This window comes from Copadichromis virginalis, linkage group LG16 (genome assembly GCF_057382275.1).
Source record: "Copadichromis virginalis isolate Kocher_CV1m ecotype Utaka linkage group LG16, C_Virginalis_male_GT1.1, whole genome shotgun sequence".
NCBI lineage: Eukaryota > Metazoa > Chordata > Actinopteri > Cichliformes > Cichlidae > Copadichromis > Copadichromis virginalis.
In genome coordinates, this window is record NC_140633.1 from 31,248,473 (window position 1) to 31,272,020 (window position 23,548).

The 23,548-nt window shown below is 39.7% G+C and overlaps 1 protein-coding gene across 1 annotated transcript in view; it reads left to right on the forward strand.

Annotated features, from left to right (window-relative positions):
- Positions 1-23,548, forward strand: part of thsd7ba (thrombospondin, type I, domain containing 7Ba) — a 196,946-nt gene that overhangs the window by 67,425 nt on the left and 105,973 nt on the right. Inside the window, exons 4-6 of the mRNA XM_085434400.1 lie at positions 13,535-14,393; positions 17,303-17,551; positions 18,525-18,694. Of these exons, the coding sequence (XP_085290526.1) occupies positions 13,535-14,393; positions 17,303-17,551; positions 18,525-18,694 (1,278 nt within the window). The remainder of the gene's footprint in view (positions 1-13,534; positions 14,394-17,302; positions 17,552-18,524; positions 18,695-23,548) is intronic.

A 23,548-nucleotide genomic window follows, 5' to 3' on the forward strand; every position in this document is an offset into this window, starting at 1 on the left:
TGTTTTGATCTTGATTTTTTTTTTTTGATCAAATCAACATTGTATTGATAGAGTATTGGCAGAATAGTTTGAAAATTAACTTGTGTTGTTTATAATTTGGAAATCAGATTTATTTATTTTGGTAGAAAAAGCCATTTGGCACGGTGGTGAATACTCAGTTCACACTAAGAGCTGTGAATGCCAATGGCTGTGGAAGTTTTAATTGTTGCTTTAAATGAGAGTTGGGTGTAGTTATGGGCCACAAAATCCATGCCACACACTCATACCAGTTGAGTTGCACCAGGTTTTATGATATTTAAAATCTATGCATTACACCCACATCTCCCTCCAAGATGTTCGCTTACATAACTGCCCTTCTTATTTTATATGCATTCAAAAATGGAGATGGCAATGACACAAGTGTTGAATATATCTTTTACACAGTCAGCGCACACTTAACAGTTTTTTGTTTTTTTGTTTGTTTTTGTTTTCACACAGTGTGGGGGGAGAAAAAGAAAAAAGAAGCAGCCCTGTTTCCAGTGAGAGCTACAGCAATCTGTGAAGGACTCAAAATATAGTGTTGCATTACAGTACTGCGGATGAAAGAATGTGTTTGATAGCTAAGCCAAGCCTTTTTAACATTTTGACTTTTTTTTCTGAGCTGCTGACTGACTGCTCTTTTGTGATTCAGTCAACAATTTTGTCAGGATCACTTGAAGCTACGGTTGCTCTGTGGAGCAAGTGGACTTGCCAGAATAAGCACTGCTATAAGTCCAAGGATTTCCATTTTCAGCTCTCCTTCTTATTATTTCACACAGCACACAGGCATCTTGTTTTTAACCTTTACAATCATCTACATAATCTTTGTAACAGCATGCATTTTACTTACCACAATTGCTCTTTTTGCTGTGTTCTGTGTCTGAAATAACAATATTTGTTAGGCTCTGCTTCCAGTCTATAGTGTGTGAATGTATCATATATACATGCGGACGAAGGATGTGGACTTCTGCTGCTAGTAATATATTGTTTTCACCACAGCTTAGGTGTGCTTAGTTTTTGACAATGTCAGGAGACTCAAGTCTAAGCATCATCGGATGTTGCCCTTTTAAACTTCAGGACAAAATCTAAAGTTTCACTACAGGAAATCCACTGTTAGGTTTAGATGAGGAAGCTGCCTTGGTAGAGCATGCAGTAGGCAGGACGCAGGATGCTCAGTGCCTTGGTGTTGATATTTTAGACTATTACTTGTGCTTTTCTTATATAGTAATCAGACATCACTGCTGGAAGGCTGAAAGCTGTTAAAAGTCCAATCTCAGTGCACTGAATATTCACATTCTCACATCCATTGGTGATGTCTTGAAAAGTTCAGGACTGTGTGAAAATATGTATAGAATAAGCTGAGTTCCAAAGCTGTTTAGTCCCTTTTGGTTGCAGTAATGTAAAAGCTGGCCTCTTGGATATGTCCGTGCTGAATGTTTTCCCAGTGCAGCTCTGACAAAATACCACAAGTTCAAAAGGTATTTGGTGAAGAAGAAAAAAATATTCCTATCCAATAATACCTCTATAGCAAAAATCACTAAAGCTCTTACAGCTAAGTGTTTGTCCAATATTTCACAGCAATCTATACAGCAGACTCAACCAAAACACTTCAGCCTACTTGTGGTATTCACTGAAAAAAAAACCAGAGGATAACAAAGCAAAATGAGAATCAATGGAAACACTTACCGTCCGCACAAAATTCTATGACAGTTAATCCAATTACGTGTGGACATATTTCAGTCGAGACCAAAATGATAGGTATCACAGAGTAACAGACTTACTTTACCATCCCAACAGTGCTTCGCCTCTACCAGTTTTTGCCTTGTTTGCAAGATGCAGTCACAGTGTTGTTCTTGTTATCAGAGAGAGATTAAGGCACTAGCAGCCATCAGAACTGTCAAACTATCCATTAGTCTTTCGCCCATTCCTGTGAGCGGGTCCAGGAAAGAAATATGAAGTGTCTGCATATCTCTAATAGACATGCTGATAACAACTACCTTGCACAGTGGTTGATGGTTTTGTTGGGAAGTCCAATAAAGAAAACCCAGAAACTCTTAGGTTTTGTGTTTTGGGTAAAGTGACTGTGTGGTTCCAACAGCAAATGTGAGCTTTGTGAGAGTAGTGAAAGCACACTGTATTTTTAACTTTATTTTACTTTCACTATGAGGTGTGATTTAAAAAAAATAATCCAGTCACACTGAAATTGGTAAGGTTTAGATGAGCAGTGTTAGGGAGGTTGGCAAATTATAATTTTCTCCAGTAATTATTTATTTAGCCTCCCACAGATAGTCATAAAACAAGGGAGTATCTGATTAATAACTGAGGGACAAAGGGGATGCAAATGACAGATGGAGGATAGGTGAAGTGTTTAGCCTCCACAGGTTACACTCTGCAGGCTACCTGACTCGGGTAATCTGCACTTCTGTCTGTGGAAATTTTGGGTCCTTACAGAATTGGTCCATTCACTATTTTTCCTCTACTAAAGGAACAAACAAAGTACTCCAAAATAATTTTGTAAAGTAAAATGACTCTAGAACACTGTCGAGAAGGAAGCTCTCGAAAACAACAGCAAATTCATGAGTTCCTATTACGTTTAGTGCCAGTCAGTATTTTTAGAAAGGGATGGAAGGGGTGGTGGTGGTGTGGAGGATTCTTGTCTTTCTGAATTAAATGTTGCAGACATTTTTTCCTTTTATAGCAGTCACTTTTCTTTAGTTCAAGTGCAAAAATAAAATAAAGAGAAGCTAATAATAATGTGAGTCAGGAACATTTGCTCCCTTTTATCTATTCAAGGCTCATATTTTGAGACACAAAGAAAAGCAATGGCAATTACTGTGAATATAGGTTCCTGAACCGGCCTGCTTTGACTGAAAAACAGATACACTTATATAATTCCATATATTCTTGAATGCACTTAATGGTATTGAAAAGTTTGCAGTTGTGATCAGCTAGACCTATGTAATTTTTTTAAACCTTTTCTGTACTTTCAGTCCACTTTAATTAGGAAATTTAGAAATACAGTCATGTTATGCTATGCTGGTCTTTGCATACAGGTTTTCTAGATTTATTGATGACTCTGACCACTTTTGCACATGGATCACATGGATATGTTGCTCAAGAACACTTTGACATGCTCACTGAAGGAACTGGGGATCTAATTGAATAGTGGACAACTCAATCTATCTTGTGAGTCACAGCCTGCCCAAGGTGGTATACTTGACAGTTCAAGGAAAATGTTCTTTTTCAAGCATATATATTTTTTAAATGAAATATTCTTATGTGTAAAAGCGTGTCCTTGCTGTCAGCAGCTCGTATTGTCACTTGTAGTAGAAATAACTTGTTACAGGACTTTTGCATAACTGGCCACCAGTTTCCAACATTGGCTTACTGAAAATTTTGACCATTCTGCCATGTAAAATCTCGTCAGTTGCAATATGTTTCAGGAGTTTCTTGAATATACTACCTATTATAAACGGGTTCATTTTAAATCCCACCTCACTGGGATTTGATATAGGATTCAGGTCTTGGCTTAGACATGGCCATATTGCTTTATTTCTTAGTTTTGTTCCTCTTTTGGTAGATTTGCCAGTGTGCATAGGATCATTATCCTGCTGAAACTTTAACTTCAACCCTTTGAGAGACAGCCTTACATAGCTTTAAAACACTAATTGATACGATATAGAATAAATAGTCTTGTCAGTGACCACTAAGTACCGAGTCTTAAGGGTCCCAGCAAACAAAACAAAACCAAAAACAAAACCCCAAATGGTTGCTTTTTCATCGGAAGACTGTAGTTTTTAGTTTGGCTGTGGGTTTTGTATAGCTAAAGGGTTTTTATTGGCACCCATTCCATGGAGGTTTGATTTTTCACACCAAGAGTGACCTTCAGATTCTTGAATGAACTTTTAGAGCTCTTGTGTTCAACTCTTGGGAGATATTTGCTGGGGCTATGAGATCCGATCTATAGCATGTGCAGCAAGATTGATAAAACATAGTCATAAGGAAATAGTGTTATTTTGCAGGTGCCGATATTCACTGCCACTCATACTTGTTTGCGAATTCGAAAAGACCTTCCATATATAACTAAAATAGAATAGAATAGAATAGAATAGCCCTTTATTGTCATTGTGCATGTACAACAAAGTGTACAAATTAGCTACTGTGCATGTGACAGTGTCTGCTCTACAATTACTGCAGGACTCAGCTCTACCTTCAAAGCTGAATTCAGCCTGTGCAAAACAGTCTGACATGACAGTTTTCAAAATATTTGAACATAAAGTTTGCAAATCTTGTCTTTTTGCCCCAGACAAGTGTTAAATACACCTACTTGCTTTAGAATTCTTTGGTTAGTCAATCTTTTCTGTCATCAAAGTAAATCGGTGAGAGTTGTCAGAACATCCAAAGATACACGGCCTAATATGTGCAAGTAAAATTCAGCCTATGAGTCACACACTCATGTCCATGGTGGCTGCTTTGTTCACTTGGCTGCTCATTTCTACTTGAGTGTGTTATTGAATTTGCAAGTGATGACTTCATATTTTGCAACTGGTAGTGAACCTAAAATAATATGTTTTAATAATGGCTAAATTCCACTTCACAAAGGTCCTGCACTAACATTGGTTTACTCCTAAAGCTTATAGGAATACTTAAGGGAGCCGAGCGCTAGTAGTTTCACCTATGCTTGCCCTGCTACAAAGCAAATCTGTCATCAAAAAGGTCTGTTACTATATAAAACTGTTATGGTGAATGTGTTCACAAGAGTTCCCTATTTGTACATCTAGCCACATGAAGGAATATTAGTGTTGATTTGAAGTGACTGTGGCAACCCGTAAGCCCACAGCTCACTCTGCTCTTACCTCTGTTTTGCTTTCCATCAACTCTTGTAACTTTGTCTGATTGCTATTTGGTACATGGCAGGTAGTGTGCAGTGGGCATCAAAGCTTTTCCCTGAAAAGGAAGCTGTCTGCTGCAAATGGAAAAAGGTTGAGTTGATAAGATTGGTTGATAAAAGTGGTGAGACTGAAGCAAACAGTAAAGCTGCAACTATAAAAAGAATAAAGCCAGTGGTTAAAAACGCTGTATAGCTAACGAAAGCTACTACATGTTACAAGAATCGGTTGAAAATATTCTAGTATGAATAATGTTTTACCAAATTAATTAGCTTTTATTTTGTTGACAATTACCTGGCAATTTAGTCGTCTAAACCTCAACTTAAACCAATGATTTGGAGTGCATTCTCCTCAGACAAAATCGCAGAGAAGCACTTCAGGAATTGCTGCTTGCTTCTCAGTCTAAGAGCACCTCAAGGAAAGCCACTCGGGTACATCATTAATCAGCTCTCAAATTAAGTTACAGCAGATGTTTTTAGCCATGAAGGCAACCTTGTCATGGCCCCCTTCAACCAATTAAGATTAGTATTTATTCATAGTCTTAAATCTAGTTTATCCCCAGTTTCCCCTGCTGGTATTCCAGTTTTATCTAATGGATTTTCTTTTGATGTTGGGCAGAGAATTAAATCTTGTACGATATACACAAATTCCCCCAGGGACTGCATCATAACAGTTGCCATGGGTGCAATTTTAAATTTGTCAGCGATACAATTGTCACTTTATCTCTGTTCTTTCATGCCCTGGTCACCTGCATTATCTAAACACCAGGGTCTTTCCTCAGGTTGCTGTCTGTAGATACGGCCATTAGTTCTGCTCCTGTGCTTAAGAGAGAAATCCCAGGTCAGCGGAAGGCAGTGAGACAGAGAAGTGAATGACATCCTATCCAATTACTTGTCACCTCTACATAGGCTGGCACAGGGACTTGAGAAGACCACATGAGACAAGCAATTACACGGAAAAAGATTCTGATCACTGCAGAGGCATAGCACACCTCACATCCCCCACTGTTGTTTTCACATTTTAAAGTGATGCTGACTAAAGTACTGTGGCATTTATAAGTGTAAACACATTGATTTCAGCAAGAGCACCCCTCTGGGGATCTCACAAACAATCAAAGTGGGATCTATGTATATAAATGAGATCTTAGAGGAAATACAATATCCGCTTGGTAGATGAACTACCATGTCTCGCAAGGCTAGTTAATAGAATGACCAAGCATTGATTCTGTGGGGAGAAGAAGTTCTTTCTGAGTGTAAACATTGGCGTATTTTTAGTATGACAGCATGACATGCCAACGCTGCTAAAAGGAAATGTCACTGGATTCATCGCTCAAACTGAGGAAAGAAAAATGAGTTCCCTGTTGTGTTGTTTTGACATCATATGACACATGACCAAATACCCTCTGGTCACCTAAACAGTTTTCTTTTTTTCTTTTTTTTTTCTTTTTTGGACCTTTTGGTTTTAAAAAAAATTTTAAGGAAGAAAACTTACAGGAATCTGTCCTCTTTCGCTGACTTTTAAATCCTTTAACGGCCCTAGTTCCACAGTATTTTATGCTACTTATTTTAGTATAAAAGCCATGTCTCACAGTGTCATCATATATGCAAAGATATCAGCAATTATATTTGAAAGTTAATTGTTATCATCCCAAGGAGGAATGGGTCTATCTACAAAATGATAGTGTCTATAGAAATACACTAAGACTCAAATATAAAGAAACTATCTTCATACAACTCAGTCAGTAGGCAACCTGTAATAAGTCAGTCCAGGATCTCTATTAGGAAGCTATAGAAAGCCAGGAAAAAAAGGTTTCTGTGTGTGCTATTTCAAATATGTCTGCCACCTACAGCTTGTTTGCTTTCTTGACTTAACAAACAGAAAACTGTTTTCAGCAGCAACCATTTAAAATTCTCTGAGAGCTCTCACCCGTGGGCAGGTTAAATATATAGACAAGCAACTCAACAATTGGCAAGGAAAAATGACTGTTAGAAGGGAAAATAAGGTGATCACAACTGAAAAATAATATTTGATTTCATCACACAGATACATCTATATAAGGGAAAAACAACAGAAAGAATAATGCATAACTATTTAAATCACTTGCCACTTTTTTAGGTACGCCTATTCAACTCTTTGTTACCATAAATATTGAATCACCCAATGACAGGACAGGAAATTACTGCATTTAGACATGTAGACATGATGAAGACAGTGACCTGGTAAAGATCATACTGAGTATCAGACTTGGGAACTAAGGTTATTAAGTGACTTAACCTCCTAAGACCCGAACTCTTTCATAGCATGCATTTTTAATTTCTCTTTGATATTTGGGCTGATTGGGACCCGATGAATGTAAAAACAAAGAATCAATAGAAAAGGGACAGTATAATGTCCTCGTAAGTGGACATCAGGCCCTTTTGAGCAACATTCAGTATTTTGGTCTAAATAACCCAAAATGTGATGTCCACAAATGTGGACGCCAGGTCCTAGGAGGGTAAATGCGACATGGTTGTTGGTACCACATGGGCTGGTTTGCTTGGGTTTTCCCACACAAGCATGTCTAGGGTTTACAGAGAATGATCTAAAAAAGATGGTGACAGGAAGTAAATCAATCGACCACTAGTTACAACCAAGATATGTGCAACTCCGAATGCACATCATGGTAAAGACCACAACATTTGCCCCTTCTGCCAGGTTCACCAAAATTGCATAAGAGAATACTGGAAAAAATTTTCTGGTCTTATGCAAATTTGGTTCAAAAAACATGGATCCATCTAACCTTGTATCAATGGCTGGAGTTGCAGTTAGTGTAATGGTGTGGGGACATTGTCTTGGCATGGTTTAGGGTTCTTATTACCAATTGACCTTCATTTTAACACCACAGCTTACCTGATCATTATTGCTGACCACAGTGTGCACATCACCAGATCTTAATCCAATAGAGTTCCTTTGGGATGTGTAACAGGAGAGAATCTTGGGGTTTGTGTCTGACCCAAGGATATTTGGGAGGCAGACTGGAGCAGCCAGGAATCGAACCACTAACCTTCCAATATTGATCGATAGATAAATAGTCAGAAAACAAAAGTTTGTACGTGCTTCTAAACAGAAAAAAGAAAGAAAATTAAAAAATGATTTGAACACAAGCTGGTCATACTGTAGATTCCTGTTATTTATTTTTGTAGCCTTATACCTATAACTGATGTGCAGTTATTTTCCGTAGTGCACAAAGTACTATTATTTCTAGAGCCTGAAACACCACTAAGTAGTTTGTTTTGCTTTAGTTAAAAAATGAAAATATCTGGGAAATAGAAATATAATATATCAGAAGGAGCATAGCTTTGTTATGATGGTTATTATTTCTCAGGGGTGAACCATACTTTGCTGTTTGCCTGCCATGCATTTTTGAAAATCTCCTCACTTCACTGTGTGATAACTCTGAAGAAGTCATGATTGATCATCCACTTAGAAATCTTCATCATCAAGATTTATCGGAGCTTGGATTTAAAAAAAAAAAAACATAAATCAGAACAGAGGACAGTGGTTTCCTACTTTAGGGTTTTTATTGTATCTTTTTTCAGTGTCATGCAGGGATGTTTGATTTTCCTCTTTGCTAAACATTATATTTTATTTTAAAAGCACATTCTTTGGTCAAAAACTGGATAGTCTTACAGTGTTTATTTATTTATTTACTTTTATGGATTGGCCCAAGTGGGCATTACATCACTCAGTGGGCACAGCATGTGTTAGTGTTGTCTAGTGTTTATACTGTTGGCCATTTAAAAAGTGATTAGCTATTCAAGTAGGTCTGGCATGGATGCTGTGGGCCTGAATACTAAATTATAACAAAAGCTTAGTGGGGCATTGTGTATAGTACTGCAGCCCCAAGGAACATAATTCATAAGTTTGGGATGTTAAAGCTACATTTGATGCTTTTCCCCTGCAGATAATCCAAGCACATTAAGTATCTCATTGTCAATCCAAAACAAAAGTGCTATAATACATTCACTTATTGAGCATTTATGGAAATATATGATTTATATTCAAGCGCGAAGGTCAAACATCTCTCAGAAGTGGCTCATTTTTTATCATCACACAGTTTTTATTTTTAGCTCGGGGTCATCAGTGTTATTGTCACTTAATTTGCCTGATGATGATATTTTGCACATATTTTTCTCCGGATGTCCTTCTAACCTGCTACATAAACACTGCGCATTCGTGTTTGTGTAGCATGTAAGGAGAAATGAGCTGATTCAGGCCTTCGGGAGATGGATCGAGTGGCTGATGATAATTTGATGAATTTCTGCATATATTAATGTTATAAGTGAATATGAACCACAGTGCTCATAAATTACAACTGATGGAAGTGTGTCACTGGGGATAGCTTTGCGCATAATTAGGCTCGGTGGCATAGGTATTTAATTAAAAGTGTTGTGACAAAGGACGCATGTGTACAAACAGTGAAGCTTAACTGAGGGAGATAAGTTGAAGATGGATGGCAAGTAAATTCACTACATCCTTGTGAGGAAATGTACGAAAAGCTGCAGCATGATAAGAGAATGACCGATAATCAAATATTACCAACAGTGAAATAGTTTAATTAAGAAGCTTGCCCAAAACAAGTTTTATATACTATTATTTACACAAATGTTTGAAAAAGTACAGAAGATAGACTATATAATCAGTCATAGGCCAACAAAAATACTCTTAGACTTAGATTTTAAAGGCAGTATACCAAGGAAAAAATACCACCATGTCTTTACAGAATAGTGTTTGGTTGTCTAAAATAATATAAATAATAAAAATATATGCATTTGGGGTGCCAGTTTAGCTCAGTGGGCTGAGCAGGCGACCATAGCAGGTGGCCGCCCCGGGTTCGAGTCTGACCCACAGCCTTTTGCTGCATGTCTCCCCCTCTCTTTCCCTCTGCTTTCCTGTCAGTCTTCACTGCATCTATCTAATCAAGCTGAAAAAAGCCAATAATATTTCTAAATTTAGATAGATTGATAGATAGATCCATATACATATATGCATTTCTGTAGGTTATACATTAACAAACCTAAAATAGCCGAAAGAAGTTCATACAGCAAGTACACCAGCCTGTGATCCTACAGGGTGTTTTTTTCCCCACTGACCTGAATCAGTGATGCTTTTACCAAATGTAATTAAATGGACAAGAGAGCCAAGCATTTCAACAGTAGCGAGTGCGGTTGCTGTTTAGGAGACAGTTTATTGCTCTTTTCTTTGCTGCTTCTTTCCCTCATCTGTCTGGTTTCGGGGCAGAGTGGAAATTGCTTTTGTTGTGTTACTTGCTATTATCGTACAGCTTTAGCATCATTTGTCTAACTTAAGGGTTGAACTGAACGCTGCTGAGGAAGATAATACGTGTTCAGTCACACTACACTGGCTAAGTTTAATTTCTGCATTTTCCCATAATGTAGTGATGTCTGCTTATCTGCTTTTGCTTCATTCAATTTCAGTTTTCAAACTGAATGGTAAATATAGCAGGAGCTCAATGGGTGCCGGGGCCCCCAGAGGTGTGAGCAAGGTGACTAAGTGCGACGGGAATGAAGGAGCTGTGGGCAACTGGTTCCTCCTGAGGGGCTGACAGATGCTGATGCTGACAGATCGAGAGAGTGATTATTCAGAGCTTAGAAGATGAACTAGTGCTTGTGTTAGCTGGCTCCCCTTGCAGCAGAATCACTCCCAATCACACCTCCATAAATCAAGCACTCACACCCTGGCACAGTTTGAAAACAGCACTACTGAGCAAAGGTGGTCATGCCGATGAAAGGGTGTTTATCATGAAAGAGTGCCACTAGTGACCACAAAGGCTGTATGCATACTTGGAAGAAACATGGGTGCTTGCGACCCTGAACATCTGTAACCTTAATTTTGACTAACTATTCAAATTGTATTTCTGTAACTTCTGAACTCTTGGCAGCTTTGACTGAAGTGTAAAGGTCCCAAAGTGTAAGTAGTGAGTAAAGTAGTGCTGTAACAGAAACAACCACAGCCCCTCTCCAATAAACCTCTGCTTAATCCCAAATCATTATGGTATCTCCAATGAGGTATAAAAAGGCAAATAAACAAGCCAAACTGCACGTCTAATGAAGCACAGACGGTGCAAACTTTTTTCACTTTGAAATATGCAGAAAACATTCAAATTACATTTAACAACCTCTGTGTTTACTGAACCAGACACAAACGATAAGGTAATTGCACCTCTTTACATGAAAATGTATATACAACTCCATATGTTTATTTCCATCTAAAATGCTGCACTTAGCTTTTTTTGAGTTTTTAGCCAAATCAGGAATTCATTTATTCATCCTTGCAGTGTTAAAATCTCACTGTAAATTAAAGTTGCATAATATGTTAAGTTTAAATGCTCTGTATGACTTGCAGTGGCCAATACGTGATGTGGTTCTGGGAGTGGGTCTGTTGGAAGATTAAAACACTCTGTCATTCTTTTTTTTAATCAAATTCTGAAGCAATTACTGGGTCTGTCTTTGTTTCTCAATATGCCCCCATGCGTTTTTTTCACTGTTTAACGGCAAAGAGAAAGAAACTTTATTTTGAAGAGTTCTGTGCAAACATAAGTGAGCAAATAGCCAAAGAGAGCCAATAGGACACTCAAGTCCAACATACCAATGAAATAAAACATCTCATTTGTTTTCTTGTTTATTTTTGTGTTTATGTTTTGATTTTTTTGAAAACAAGTGAAAAGAAATGCCCTTTCTTGTGTTTGATTTTTTTATCTTAACAAAAAGAACAAAAATAAAGTGTTAGAAGAAACAAGCAAACAACAAAAAGAAACATGGTATCACAATCAACTGTATTTCTACCTTTAGAGCTTCAGCAGCAGCAGCATTTTCAGTTTGATACGTTGTACCTTTGATGCAAACATGATCTATGATCTTTGATCAGAATAATATATTAGTGACAGTCTCATTAGCATCACAGTGCCAGGACAAAGAAACTCAACATTGTGCTTCAATGAACTGTGAATAAAAATGTGTACTTTAGACTATTCCTACATTAAGCAAACAAACAAAGGAGCCTTAAAATGCTAGCTATAGGCCAGGAAGCAAAGTGTTAACAACAGATTTCTCTGGCATGAAAAGACATAAAACAGTTTGAACAGGTTGTCATTCGAAAGCAATTTGGGAAGCAGTAGGATCTCATTATTACATCAATTTAATTCCAATTAGAAGAAATGAATCAAATTATCTTTTTCATAGCATGTGGCAAAATAACTAAGAACGTGACTGACAAAGATAATCACATCATATCAGGAAATTGATTTATGTCTACTTCTTTTAATGATGAGGACAAAGAGGTTAAAAATGTATTTAAGATTTGTTGGGCTTGGTATTCAAAACTTAACATTTTATAAAAACCGACAATCGGCTACTGTTTTTGTTGAGACATAATCTATATATTTGTTACATTTAAATACAAATGTCACTGCATTGTTTGTAACTAAAACCCCAGATGAAGAAAATAACCCCAGCATCTGATACAACTCTTTTTGGTAATATTCATCAATATATTTGTCACATATTTAACTACAAATATGATTGGCTCATTAATTTTAAAAAAAGTCCTATTTGAATAAAATGATGAGGGTCTGATGCAGCCCTTAGCTAATTAACAAGAAACTGAAAAAGTCCCGACACAGGTTAGACACCCTAGTCCTCTGGATTAATGTCTTAGCTTTGAGCCACTCCCCTAACACACCCATTTCTTTCTAACTTTTTGGGTTATAGTTACCTGATGTGAACCAAAGAATTTCTGTGTTCACAACAACAAGGGTCATCAAATATTAATTATATTTATTTGTGTGCCTCTGAATTTACACCCATTATTTGCCACCATCCCTTAATGTGAGTAAAGAGTTCATTGCCATTTCACATAGTTCTTTGAAAGCAGGTGACTCAGATCTTCTGAGACAAAAATATCTGACTGGGTGTTTGTGAGCTGACCCTTTTGAGTGATCAATATTACATTTCCTTAATTATTAAGCAGAAATTTCTTTCCTAAATGTTGCTAGCACTGGTTAATTGATTGACATATTAAGACAATTCAACCTTATGGTTTGTTAAACAAGTTCAAAAGCATCTAATTTATCATTTTTGTTTGAAAGATCTCTTAAAATCACCATTGTACACCATTTCACCTTTGCAGACATTACATTTAAGCATTTGCATGCTTTTACTGTTAAAGGAGAGGCTTTGTTGTAATGAAGTAATAATACAAATTATAATAATGATAATAACGGCCCGCATAATTCAAGTTAATAGCATATCTTATCATAATACCCAAGTGAACTCCTAACCATACTATACATGACCAAAAATACTGATCAATTGAATTTAATCCCTTGTGACAAAGAAACTGATCTTGTATTTTCTTTATATTGATGTCCGCCACTGGTTTGATTACTTTGTGTTCCTTTGTTCCTTTTTTCCTCAGTTCATGAATAAAGCAATCATGGAGGTTAAGTGAATGGCCTTGAATTTTGCTTGATTGCAAGCTGCCAGATTGCTGCAATTTAAATCATTTTTCCCCTAAAGCTTCAGTTTTTAATGAAAATGCCCTCTCTGTGTGTTTTTTCTTTGCTGCAGGCCAGTGGGGTCAGTGTACCGGTGAGGAGTGTGGCTCTGGTGGGGTTCAGACAAGGACAATATGGTGCATCCACATGGAGGGCTGGACCACCCATCACTCCCACTGCCATCACATGGAGAAACCAGAAAGCCAGAGACAGTGTTTTAAAGTCTGCGACTGGCACCAGGACCTCTTCGAGTGGGAGGCGTCAGAGTGGGGGAGCTGTGTTCTTGTTCCTTTCTTTTCCAATGAGCTCAAGTTGAGGGCAACTGAGTGCATTACAGCACAGCATGGGATCCAGAGGCGCAAAGTCTACTGCGTACGCACCTCAAATCGGACCACAGTCAGTTCGAGGATATGTGAATTCTTTTCCCAAAAACCACCTGTGGAGCAGGCATGCCTTGTCCCCTGCCCCCAGGACTGTGTGGTTTCAGACTTCAACTCTTGGTCAAGTTGCAGCAAAACCTGCGGTGCTGGCCTGCAGCATCGGACTCGACATGTTCTGGCCACATCAATGTATGGAGGGGCAAACTGCCCCAACCTAACTGAGACCAGGACTTGTTCCAGCCATGTTGACTGCCCGGCTGGGGAGGACGAGTACCAGTACAGCCTTAAAGTAGGGGCCTGGAGTGAGTGCCGAATGCCCCATCACAAGGATGCGCTATTAAGTGGAAGGACCACAGTGGACTTCAGTACTATGTCCAACGAGAACAACACAGCCACGCTGCACACACTAGCTTCTCACCAGCATTTCCATCACACCCACCACCACCTTGCTCATGCGCACATTAAGTACCCCGCGTCGTGGGAACTAGAAGTGGGATACCAGACACGACATGTTCGCTGTACAAGAAGTGATGGCAAAAATGCTATGCTGAGGTAAGCAACATGCTTCAAACCATAAAGAATAGGAAAATCATCTTAATATGGTAATGTGGATTGAAGTTGAGACATATTGATGCATTTTTCACAAAAATTAGGAATACTTGTGCCTTTTTCATTCATTATGCCCCCAAAGTGGCCACCCTACCACTTCACAACTCTTCAATGCAAAATTCCATCAGTTGCACGATCGTTTAAACTTTTCTTGGTAGATTTCTTACTGTACTTTAAATCTTCAGGTCCCCGGCACTGTGCTGCATTAGAATCTATAACATTTTCTTTGCCATCCTTCACAGTTGGTTGAAAAATGCTCTTTTTGAAAGCTGTCTTTGGTCTGCGCCAAACACATCTACTTTAACCACCGTCAAAAAGTTGTATGCTGGATTTGTCTTTCCAGAGTACATTATTTAACCCCCCACTGCAAAAAAAAAAAACCCTTCTCTCCCCCTATGGTTCATTGGCAAAATACTTTCTCCTGACACATCCCCCATGATTTTCAAATTTCTGAAATATTTATCAGATAGTATACACTTACAGTTTGACAAAGACAGTTTGTTCATCCTAGAATAAAATGCAGGTTTTACAAGAAACTGTTTTTCAGATGCACTGCTCTAAGGCTGACATTGCTGGGGCAATCAATCCTGGAAGAATCGGCAGTTCTTTGAAATCAACAATACATGTAAAAAAGTTTGCTTTTCGTTTCTTTTTCCCACTGGGATCCACAAACCCATTTTTCCCTCTGTCAGACCACATACCTCAATGGTATAGAAAGACTGATTCCACCTGTTACCCCCTAAGGACATTCTAATAATTTGCACCAAATAGAACCCCCGATTCTAATTTTCTGGATTTCAAGGTGTGATAAATGTTGTGGTGCACCTGATTTGTTCTCATATGAAAACAGCAGTGCTGTATAATATTTCTTTCTTCTTGTGTGTTTTTTTTTTTTTTGTACTGTATCCAAGCGGAAATGTTTGCAGGTTTAATAATGAAAGGAAATACCTGTAGTTTGTTTCTCTTTCATCAGTTTACTTTTCCTCTGATAAAGCGTGTGGAGAGTTTTAAAAATTATAGGAGCTGAATGTTGTTGTCTGTCAGGCAAAATAATCCTAATGGACATTTTTTTTAATAAAAGAGAGGCGTAATCAATGCTCACCACCTCTCATGAGATGTATTCAGTGAAATAAAATGGTTTTTATTGATGGTGGTTATTTATTCAATTATTACTAGATTATATGAGGGCTGATGTTTGACCAGCATTTCAGCAAGGAAGGGAGGCATTATTGTGTTAAATGTCAAGTGTTGCCCCGTTCCACTCTCTGCTGTTAGAGCTAACCTTGGTATTTGGATTTGATAAGAATGGATTTTTCTGCACGTACTCGCACACAAAGCAAAAAGCAGAGCACACACAAATGCACACCTACACATGCTGTGTCTCACACACACACAAACACAAATACACAGTAACAAACAACATTCTGTCTTGTGTTTTTTTGCTTTGTTTTGTTTTTCTCATACAGAAAGAAAATCATTGCATGTATATTACATTGATTAAATGCCACCATACCATTTTCTTGGTGTAAAGTGTCACTATTAGCTGGCTGTTAAAATCCATTTCTGACTGCCATCATTGTTTCAGGGACCACATTTCAATCATGTTGTTTCAATTAAGCCTTTTTATTGCTCCATATTGCTTTTTTATTTATAATAAGGCATACTACATTGAAGTTGTACAGCATTTAATTGTCATATCAATTTTCTTGTGATTGCTCTTGCTTGTTGCCATTTTGGACAGAGTAGTTTAAAAGTCGTTTATCTTGCCACACATCTCTTTTCATTGACATGTTTTTTTTTTGTGTGTGTGGTTTGAAAAAAGGATTTTATTTTGCATTGCTTGATTAGCACTTATTTTATCTAAGGAGGTGTGGCGCTTTTGAAATAGATTTCCCACGTGTATTGTGCTTCATTTTTCTCAACTTACAGCCTCATTACAAGGAGAAAGTCTAAAAATTATCTTGTATCTCAATAACCTGACTAATTCAACTTCCAAGATTAGCCAACAAAAACTGTAATTGGATGAGAAAACACGTGCTTTTCGTTTGGGATTAGCCTATTAAATGGCCATAGTCTGGTTATCGTAGCTAAGGATATGGCTGATTTAGGCTTACCACCACCACCCAGATGGCTCACTGGGTTATGACTTCATTTATGGGGTCATTATACAGTGGTGAAATAGATCACACATGAGCTTTTGCTGATAGAGCTTTTTTCTGATAGAGCGACAAAAGTCAATTCTTGGCAGTCCCAGATTTACTACTGGTACAAGTTGACTGTACTTTTCCCCAGGAGATCAGTGTTTGTGCCATGTGATATTGTTGTTGTTTTTTTAAACTCTCATTTCCATTTATTTCCATGTCACTCTTTTAGTTTTTGTCACACAAAAGACTATCATGCAGAGGACGTATGGGTCAGTTACATGGTTTGGCACTATAGTGGGTTGAACAGCAGCAGCAGCAGCAGCAGCAGTTTAATGGGATAATAGCATTAAAATCATGACTAATGACTTGTGCTTGTGCTTGGTTAACATCTCTGAGTGAGCATATCAGCTCTTTGTGGCACTTGTGTAAAAGATTGACTTTGTCTTGAGATCTGTGTTAACAGGATGTACTTTAAATTCTTGAGTGGAAGAAGTAAAGGTCATTTATTCAACAACAAATCAACATAACCACTTGGTCATAGGGTCTCATACCTCTCCATCGGCAAATCCAATTAAATTCCAACAACATCTATTTATAGCTTGCTTTGTGTACAACTGCACTCTCAAACTTTAAAGGGGTCACAAAGATATCATGTTATGAAATAAAATTTCCTTGACGTGACAGTAATTTACTCTCCTCAATCTGCAGCCTCTGTACGAAGGACAAATCCCCACTGACCTTCCAAACATGCGTGATCCCCAAAGACTGTCAGACATCCGATTGGTCATCGTGGAGCCCCTGCTCTAAGACCTGCCGGTCCACCGACCTATCCCCTGGCTACCGCCTCCGGTCACGGATCATGACTCAGATCACAGTTGGCGGGGGGAAGCGATGTCCTGCCCTTGAGGAAAAAGAAGCTTGCAATATCATAGGCGATTTACTTCCAAACTGCCCCAGGTAATTTTTTATTTATTTTTTAAATAGAGATCATCTTTATTGCTTCTTAAGGCCACAATCTTCAAATGAACGTTCTTTTCATTTGCAGTTTCACCAATGCACGATAAACTTGAGGACCAAATGAGGGTTTTTAATTTGGCTTCTTGGAACAAATTCACCTTAATAATTATGAGAGAAAGCCTAGAGGTTAAAATATTTATGACTTTACTATTGAATTGATTTGTGCACACTGTTTTTTTTAGCATCATTTTAATTATCTTGTGGCAGCCACAATAATCTTGTGTACTGTAGGGAGCCCCATAGACATGACATGATAAAAAGAGGCCTTGACAGAATGCCATTGTATTGGGGCATTTGGGTTACGATAGGATTTAGCTAATATAACATGCACACAACAAAGTAGTCAATGGAGAATTACTTTCCCTGCTGGTAGATTTTGTTTTATTTGCTGAATCTACACTGAGTGCCTGAGAGCAGAGGATTTACATGATTAGGGAAAACTCATTACGGAAATTAAGCATTTGATAGATTACTACAGGCTGTTGTTCTGGTAAACTCCTCAAATATTATTGCTTTCTGCATCACTGCATTTTTCATAGATGAAACCAAACATTTGTTTAGAAGTTTTGAAATCAAAATAATCACCCCCCACCCCCACACCCCCTTCTTCTGACATACTGTGAGAGATGCTTTTGCCAGAGACTGCTCTCACTAATTTGTCTTTTGCTTTGTGTGACTCTTTGAAAGCAACTGGCACGGCTTTGTGTATACTGAGGCTTTATCCTTCTTAAGTACGATCATTTATCAATTTATTTCTTAATGGATTACAACTTTGTTTTTGAAAATACATAAGCAAGTGTTGACTTTTTGTAATACATATCAAACAGTGGCTCCATCACTGATTCAATTTATCAGCTTTTAACTCATTAACATTGCAAATATAACTAATTAGCATCCTTGCATGCTCTGTTAGGTATGTGTGGAGGACCACTGACTGGGGCGAATGTCGGATTCTACCCTTACTGAGCCAGCAGAACCGGAGACTGGCAAACATCAGCCTTTTATGTGGAGGGGGCATCCAGACCAGGAAGCCCTACTGTGTTCAAGTCCCTGATGCCTCAGCACCACATCACAGAAAGGAGGGTAAGGGGAAAAATGCCTTTATTTCAGTTGACCTTGGGCTTGCTGGAAAAACACAGTGACTCAAGAGATGCACCATAAATAATTTTCCATGGTTTGTTTGTGGTTTACATTATTAAGGTGAATGCAATGAGCAGAAAAATACAAACCTAATTCCCACAATATTTGGATGCTGTTTTAAATGTAAATTAAAAAATGTAAATAAAACCTTTAAACAATAGTCTGTAAATATCTGGGAGCCAAGAAAACCTGTTGCTGGACTTTAAGAAGAGGAGTGTTGCCCTTTTCTTGCCTGATAAAAGATTCTAGGTGCTCAACAGTCCTGGGTGTTTGCTGTCATATTTTGCACTCCATCATACATCAAGTGTTTTCAGTTGGGGGAAGGTGTGTACTGCAGGCACCAGGAGTCTTCTGCTACAAAGCTATGCTTTTCCAGCAGCTACAACACATGGTTTAGCATCGTCTTGCTGAAATATGCAAGGGTCATCCTTGAAAAAAGGAGCGTATGTAGCTGTAAAACCAGCGTATGCCTTTAAGCATTGATGTGAAAGGTACGGGGGTCGTCTGAATGTACGAAGGTGCACTGATGGACCCCCATACTATCAAAGATGCAGGCTTTTTCAGTGAGCACTGATAACAAGCTCGTCGCTGCCTCTCCTCTTTAGTTCAGAGGGCACGACATCCATATTTTACAGAAAGCACTTCAAATTTCAATTCTGACCACAGAAGAGTTTTGCACTTTCCCTCAGTCCATTTTAAATGAGCTTTGGCCCAGACAGCATGGTGGCATTTATGAATCACGTTCACATATGGCTTCTTCTTTGCATGATAGAGCTTTAGCCTGCATTTGTGGATGGCACGCTGAACTGCACTCACAGACAATGATTTCTGAAGTGTTCTTGAGCCCATGCAGTGATTTCCATGATGCAATTATGACTGCTTTTAATACAGCGAGGCCTGAGAGCCATAGGATCATGGGCAACCAGTGTGGATCTACAGCCTTCTCTCTTGATTTCTCCAGATTCTCTGAATGTTTTGATGATATTATGTACTGTAAATGATGGGATATCCACAATTTGATGTCTTAAATTGTTCCAAAATTTACACACACAGTTTTTTTTGCACATTGTTGAAGCTCTATCATCTCTACCTCTGAAAAGCTTTGTCTCTCTAAGATGTTCTTTTTATATTCAGTCATGGTACTGACCGGTTGCTAATTAAACTAACTAGTTGCAAAATGTTCCTCCAGCTGTTTCTTTTTAGTACCACTTACTTTTCCAGCCTTTTAAGAGACATGTTGTTGCCATCAAATCCAAAATAGTTTTAGGTACGAAACAAAAAATGATAAACATTCTTCATTGCTGTAACTGATATGTGTTCTAAGTACAACTAGAAAGAGTCTTTTACCAAGGTACAATACAATATAAGATCTCAAATTCAAATTTTATTTGTCACACACACACAACCATACACAGTATGACATGGGGGTGAAATGCTTGTAGCTGTACAATGCCGGACCATTAAATGACAGAAGAAAAGTTTTACAATATTTACAATTTACAGTTTACTACAAAAATTTACAAATTAACTTAGGAATTTACAGTAAAGAATGTGCAAATAGCAGAAGAGATTATAAAGATAAGGATTATAAATTATAGGAATTATAGGATTATAGGAAATGTGTGGTGACGTGTGTGAGAGTCCAGTCTTATAGTGACGTGTTTGGGAGAGTCCAGTCCTACACCTGGTTCAGGCCCCGAATAGCCTGGGGGAAGAAGCTCCTCCTCATTCTCTCTGTTTTGGCCTTAAGGGAGCGGAAGCGCTTCCCAGACCTCAACAGTGAGAAGAGTCCATTGTTGGGATGGGAGAGGTCCATCATAATCTTCCTAGCTTTGGACTTGCACCGCTTGGTGTAGATGGACAGCAGGTCAGGGAGCTCTGAATGAATGATGCGTTCTGCCGAGCGCACCACCCTTTGCAGATCTCGTCTGTCCTGCTTGGTGCTGTTCCCAAACCAGGTGCAGATGTTTGCCGTCAGGACGCTCTCGATGGTGCAGGAGTAGAAGTTCTTGAGCACCTTCAGTGGCAGATGGAAGTCTCTAAGTCTTCTGAGGAAGAAGAGACGCTGACGGGCTTTCTTAACCAGGGAGTTGATGTGGCAGGACCATGACAGGTCCTGAGTGATGCGGACACCCAGGTATCGGAAACTGTCCACTCTCTCCACTGGCGTGCCACTGATGATGAGGGGTTTGTAATTCCTCGCCTGCTTTGTAGTGAAGTCCACGATCAGCTCCTTAGTCTTGCTGATGTTTAGGAGGAGGTTATTCTCCTGGCACCAGGTCTCCAGGTTCCTAATCTCCTCCAGGTAGGCCGCCTCGATGTTGTCGGAGATCAGGCCCACAACAACAGTGTCGTCAGCAAACTTGACAATGGAGGTGGTGTCGGATGTGGCTACACAGTCATAAGTGTACAGTGAGTACAGCAGGGGGCTTAAAACACAGCCCTGAGGCACTCCAGTGCTGAGTGAGATGGAGGGGGAGACTTGTTTTCCCACCCTCACTGATTGGGGTCTGTCTGTGAGGAAGTTGAGGATCCACTGACACAGTGATGAGCTGAGTCCTAGATCCGTCAACTTGGTGAAAAGCTTAGAGGGAATTATTGTGTTGAATGCTGAACTGTAGTCCACGAACAGCATCCTAACATAATTCCCTCTGCCAGTGTCCAGGTGACTCAGGGATGTGTGGAGCAGGTGAGATATGGCATCGTCTGTGGAACGATTAGTCCGGTAAGCAAACTGAAGTGAGTCGATGGTGGCAGGAAGTGAAGAGGTGATGTGATCTCTCATCAGTCTTTCAAAACACTTCATCACAATTGAAGTCAGTGCTACTGGACGGTAGTCATTGTGGCAAGCGGGGCTGTTGTTTCTTTGGAACAGGGACAATAATGGACTGTTTGAAGCACGCACGTGGGAACCACAGCTTGGGCCAGGGAGAGGTTGAAGATGTCCGTGAACACCGGTGCTAGTTGATCAGCGCAGGCTCTAAGGACCCGGCCAGGGATTGCATCTGGTCCTGCTGCCTTCCTGGTGTTCACCCTCCTGAAGGTGTTCCTCACGGCATGCTCTGTGATGACGAATGCATTTTCTTCACTGGTGCACTCTGAGCGCGCGCAGCCATTTGTTGTTTTAATTGCTGCTGCGGCGTCGAAGCGAGCATAAAACGTGTTCAGCTCATCAGCCAGTGAAGCATCTGCATTCATCATTGAAGAAGCTGGTCGTTTATAGTCCGTTATAGTCCGCAGTCCTTTCCACAGGCTCCTAGAGTCGCACTGTCGTAGCTGTGACTCTAGTTTTTCCCTGTAGCTCTGCTTTGCCTTTCGGACCGCGCTGCGCACGTTGTAGGACGCAGCCTTGTATAGGTCCATATTACCGGAGACAAGCCCTTCATTGTAGGCAGCGGTGCGTGATCTCAGAGCGTCGCGGATGTTTTTATCCACCCACGGCTTCTGGTTGGGAAACGTTCGGATGATAGTTCTTTCTGCTGTGTCGTCCGCTAGTTTCCCGATAAATCCCACAACCGCTTCCGTAAACATGTTGATGTCATCAGAGCTGCGCCGAAACATGTCCCAGTCTGCGTCATCCAGTGCGTCATCCAGTGCGTCCTGCAGCGCGGCCACCGATTGGTCCGTCCAGCGAGCGACCTCCCTCCTGATTGGTGGTTGCTGCTTTAGCCTTTGTTTGTAAGCAGGCATGAGGAAGATGGCGGAATGGTCCGATTTTCGAAATGCCGGCAGGGGCTGAGCCTTGTAACAGTTCTTGAACGGGGTGTAGCAGTGGTCTAATGTCCTCGTGCCCCGGGTGGGGCAGTTGATGTGCTGGTGAAGGTTGTGAAATGTCCGTTTGAGATTCACTCTGTTAAATCTCCCATAACAATGAGTGCGGCATCTTGGTGAAGTGTTTGTTGATGTGTGAGAGCCTCATGTAGCTCACATAAGGCAGTGTCCGAGTCCGCGTGAGGCGGAATGTAAACAGTGAATGTAAATGTAAACAATGACCGCAGTGAATTCCCGAGGGAGATAGAAAGGGCGACACTTAACGATCAAAAGCTCCAGATTGGGCGAGCAAGAGCGTATGAGTGGGGAGATGTTTGTGCTGTCGCACCATCTGTTGTTCACCATCAAACACACTCCACCACCTCTTTTCTTCCCCGACTCCATTGTCCTGTCCATGCGGTAAACCGAAAAGAACCCCGTCGGCTGCACGGCGTGGTCTGGTATCGCTGGGTTCAGCCAAGTTCAGCCAAGTTCAGCCAAGATCTGGACCAACAGTGGGGCACTGTTCTGCATGTGAAATTGTTATTTGTCTAAAGAGCTTGGAAAGAAAAGTGTCTGGACCTCTTTACCTCTTTAAGTTGCTTGAAGACGTTTCACTTCTTATCCGAGAAGCTTCTTTAGTTATTCAGACACCAACTAGGGAGGATCAGAAAGACAAATGCAACAACATTGTCTTCCCCCATGTTGCCGGTTTATCAGAAAAACTCAGGAGAGTCTTCTTCAAGCATGACATCCCAGTGTACTTCAGACACAGCCACACACTCAGACAAAACTGGTTCATCCCAAACTCCTAAACACAAACGTAGCAACGTAGTGTATGCTGTACAGTGTAGCGAGGAATGCTCAAACCTCTACATTGGAGAGACAAAACAGCCACTTCGTAAACGTATTACACGACATAGAAGAGCCACCTCGATGGGACAAGACTCGGCTGTTCATCAAGGACAAAGGTCACTGTTGAGGATGCCAATGTTCACATTTTGGACAGAGAAGACGGATGGTTTGAAAGAGGAGTGAAAGAAGCCA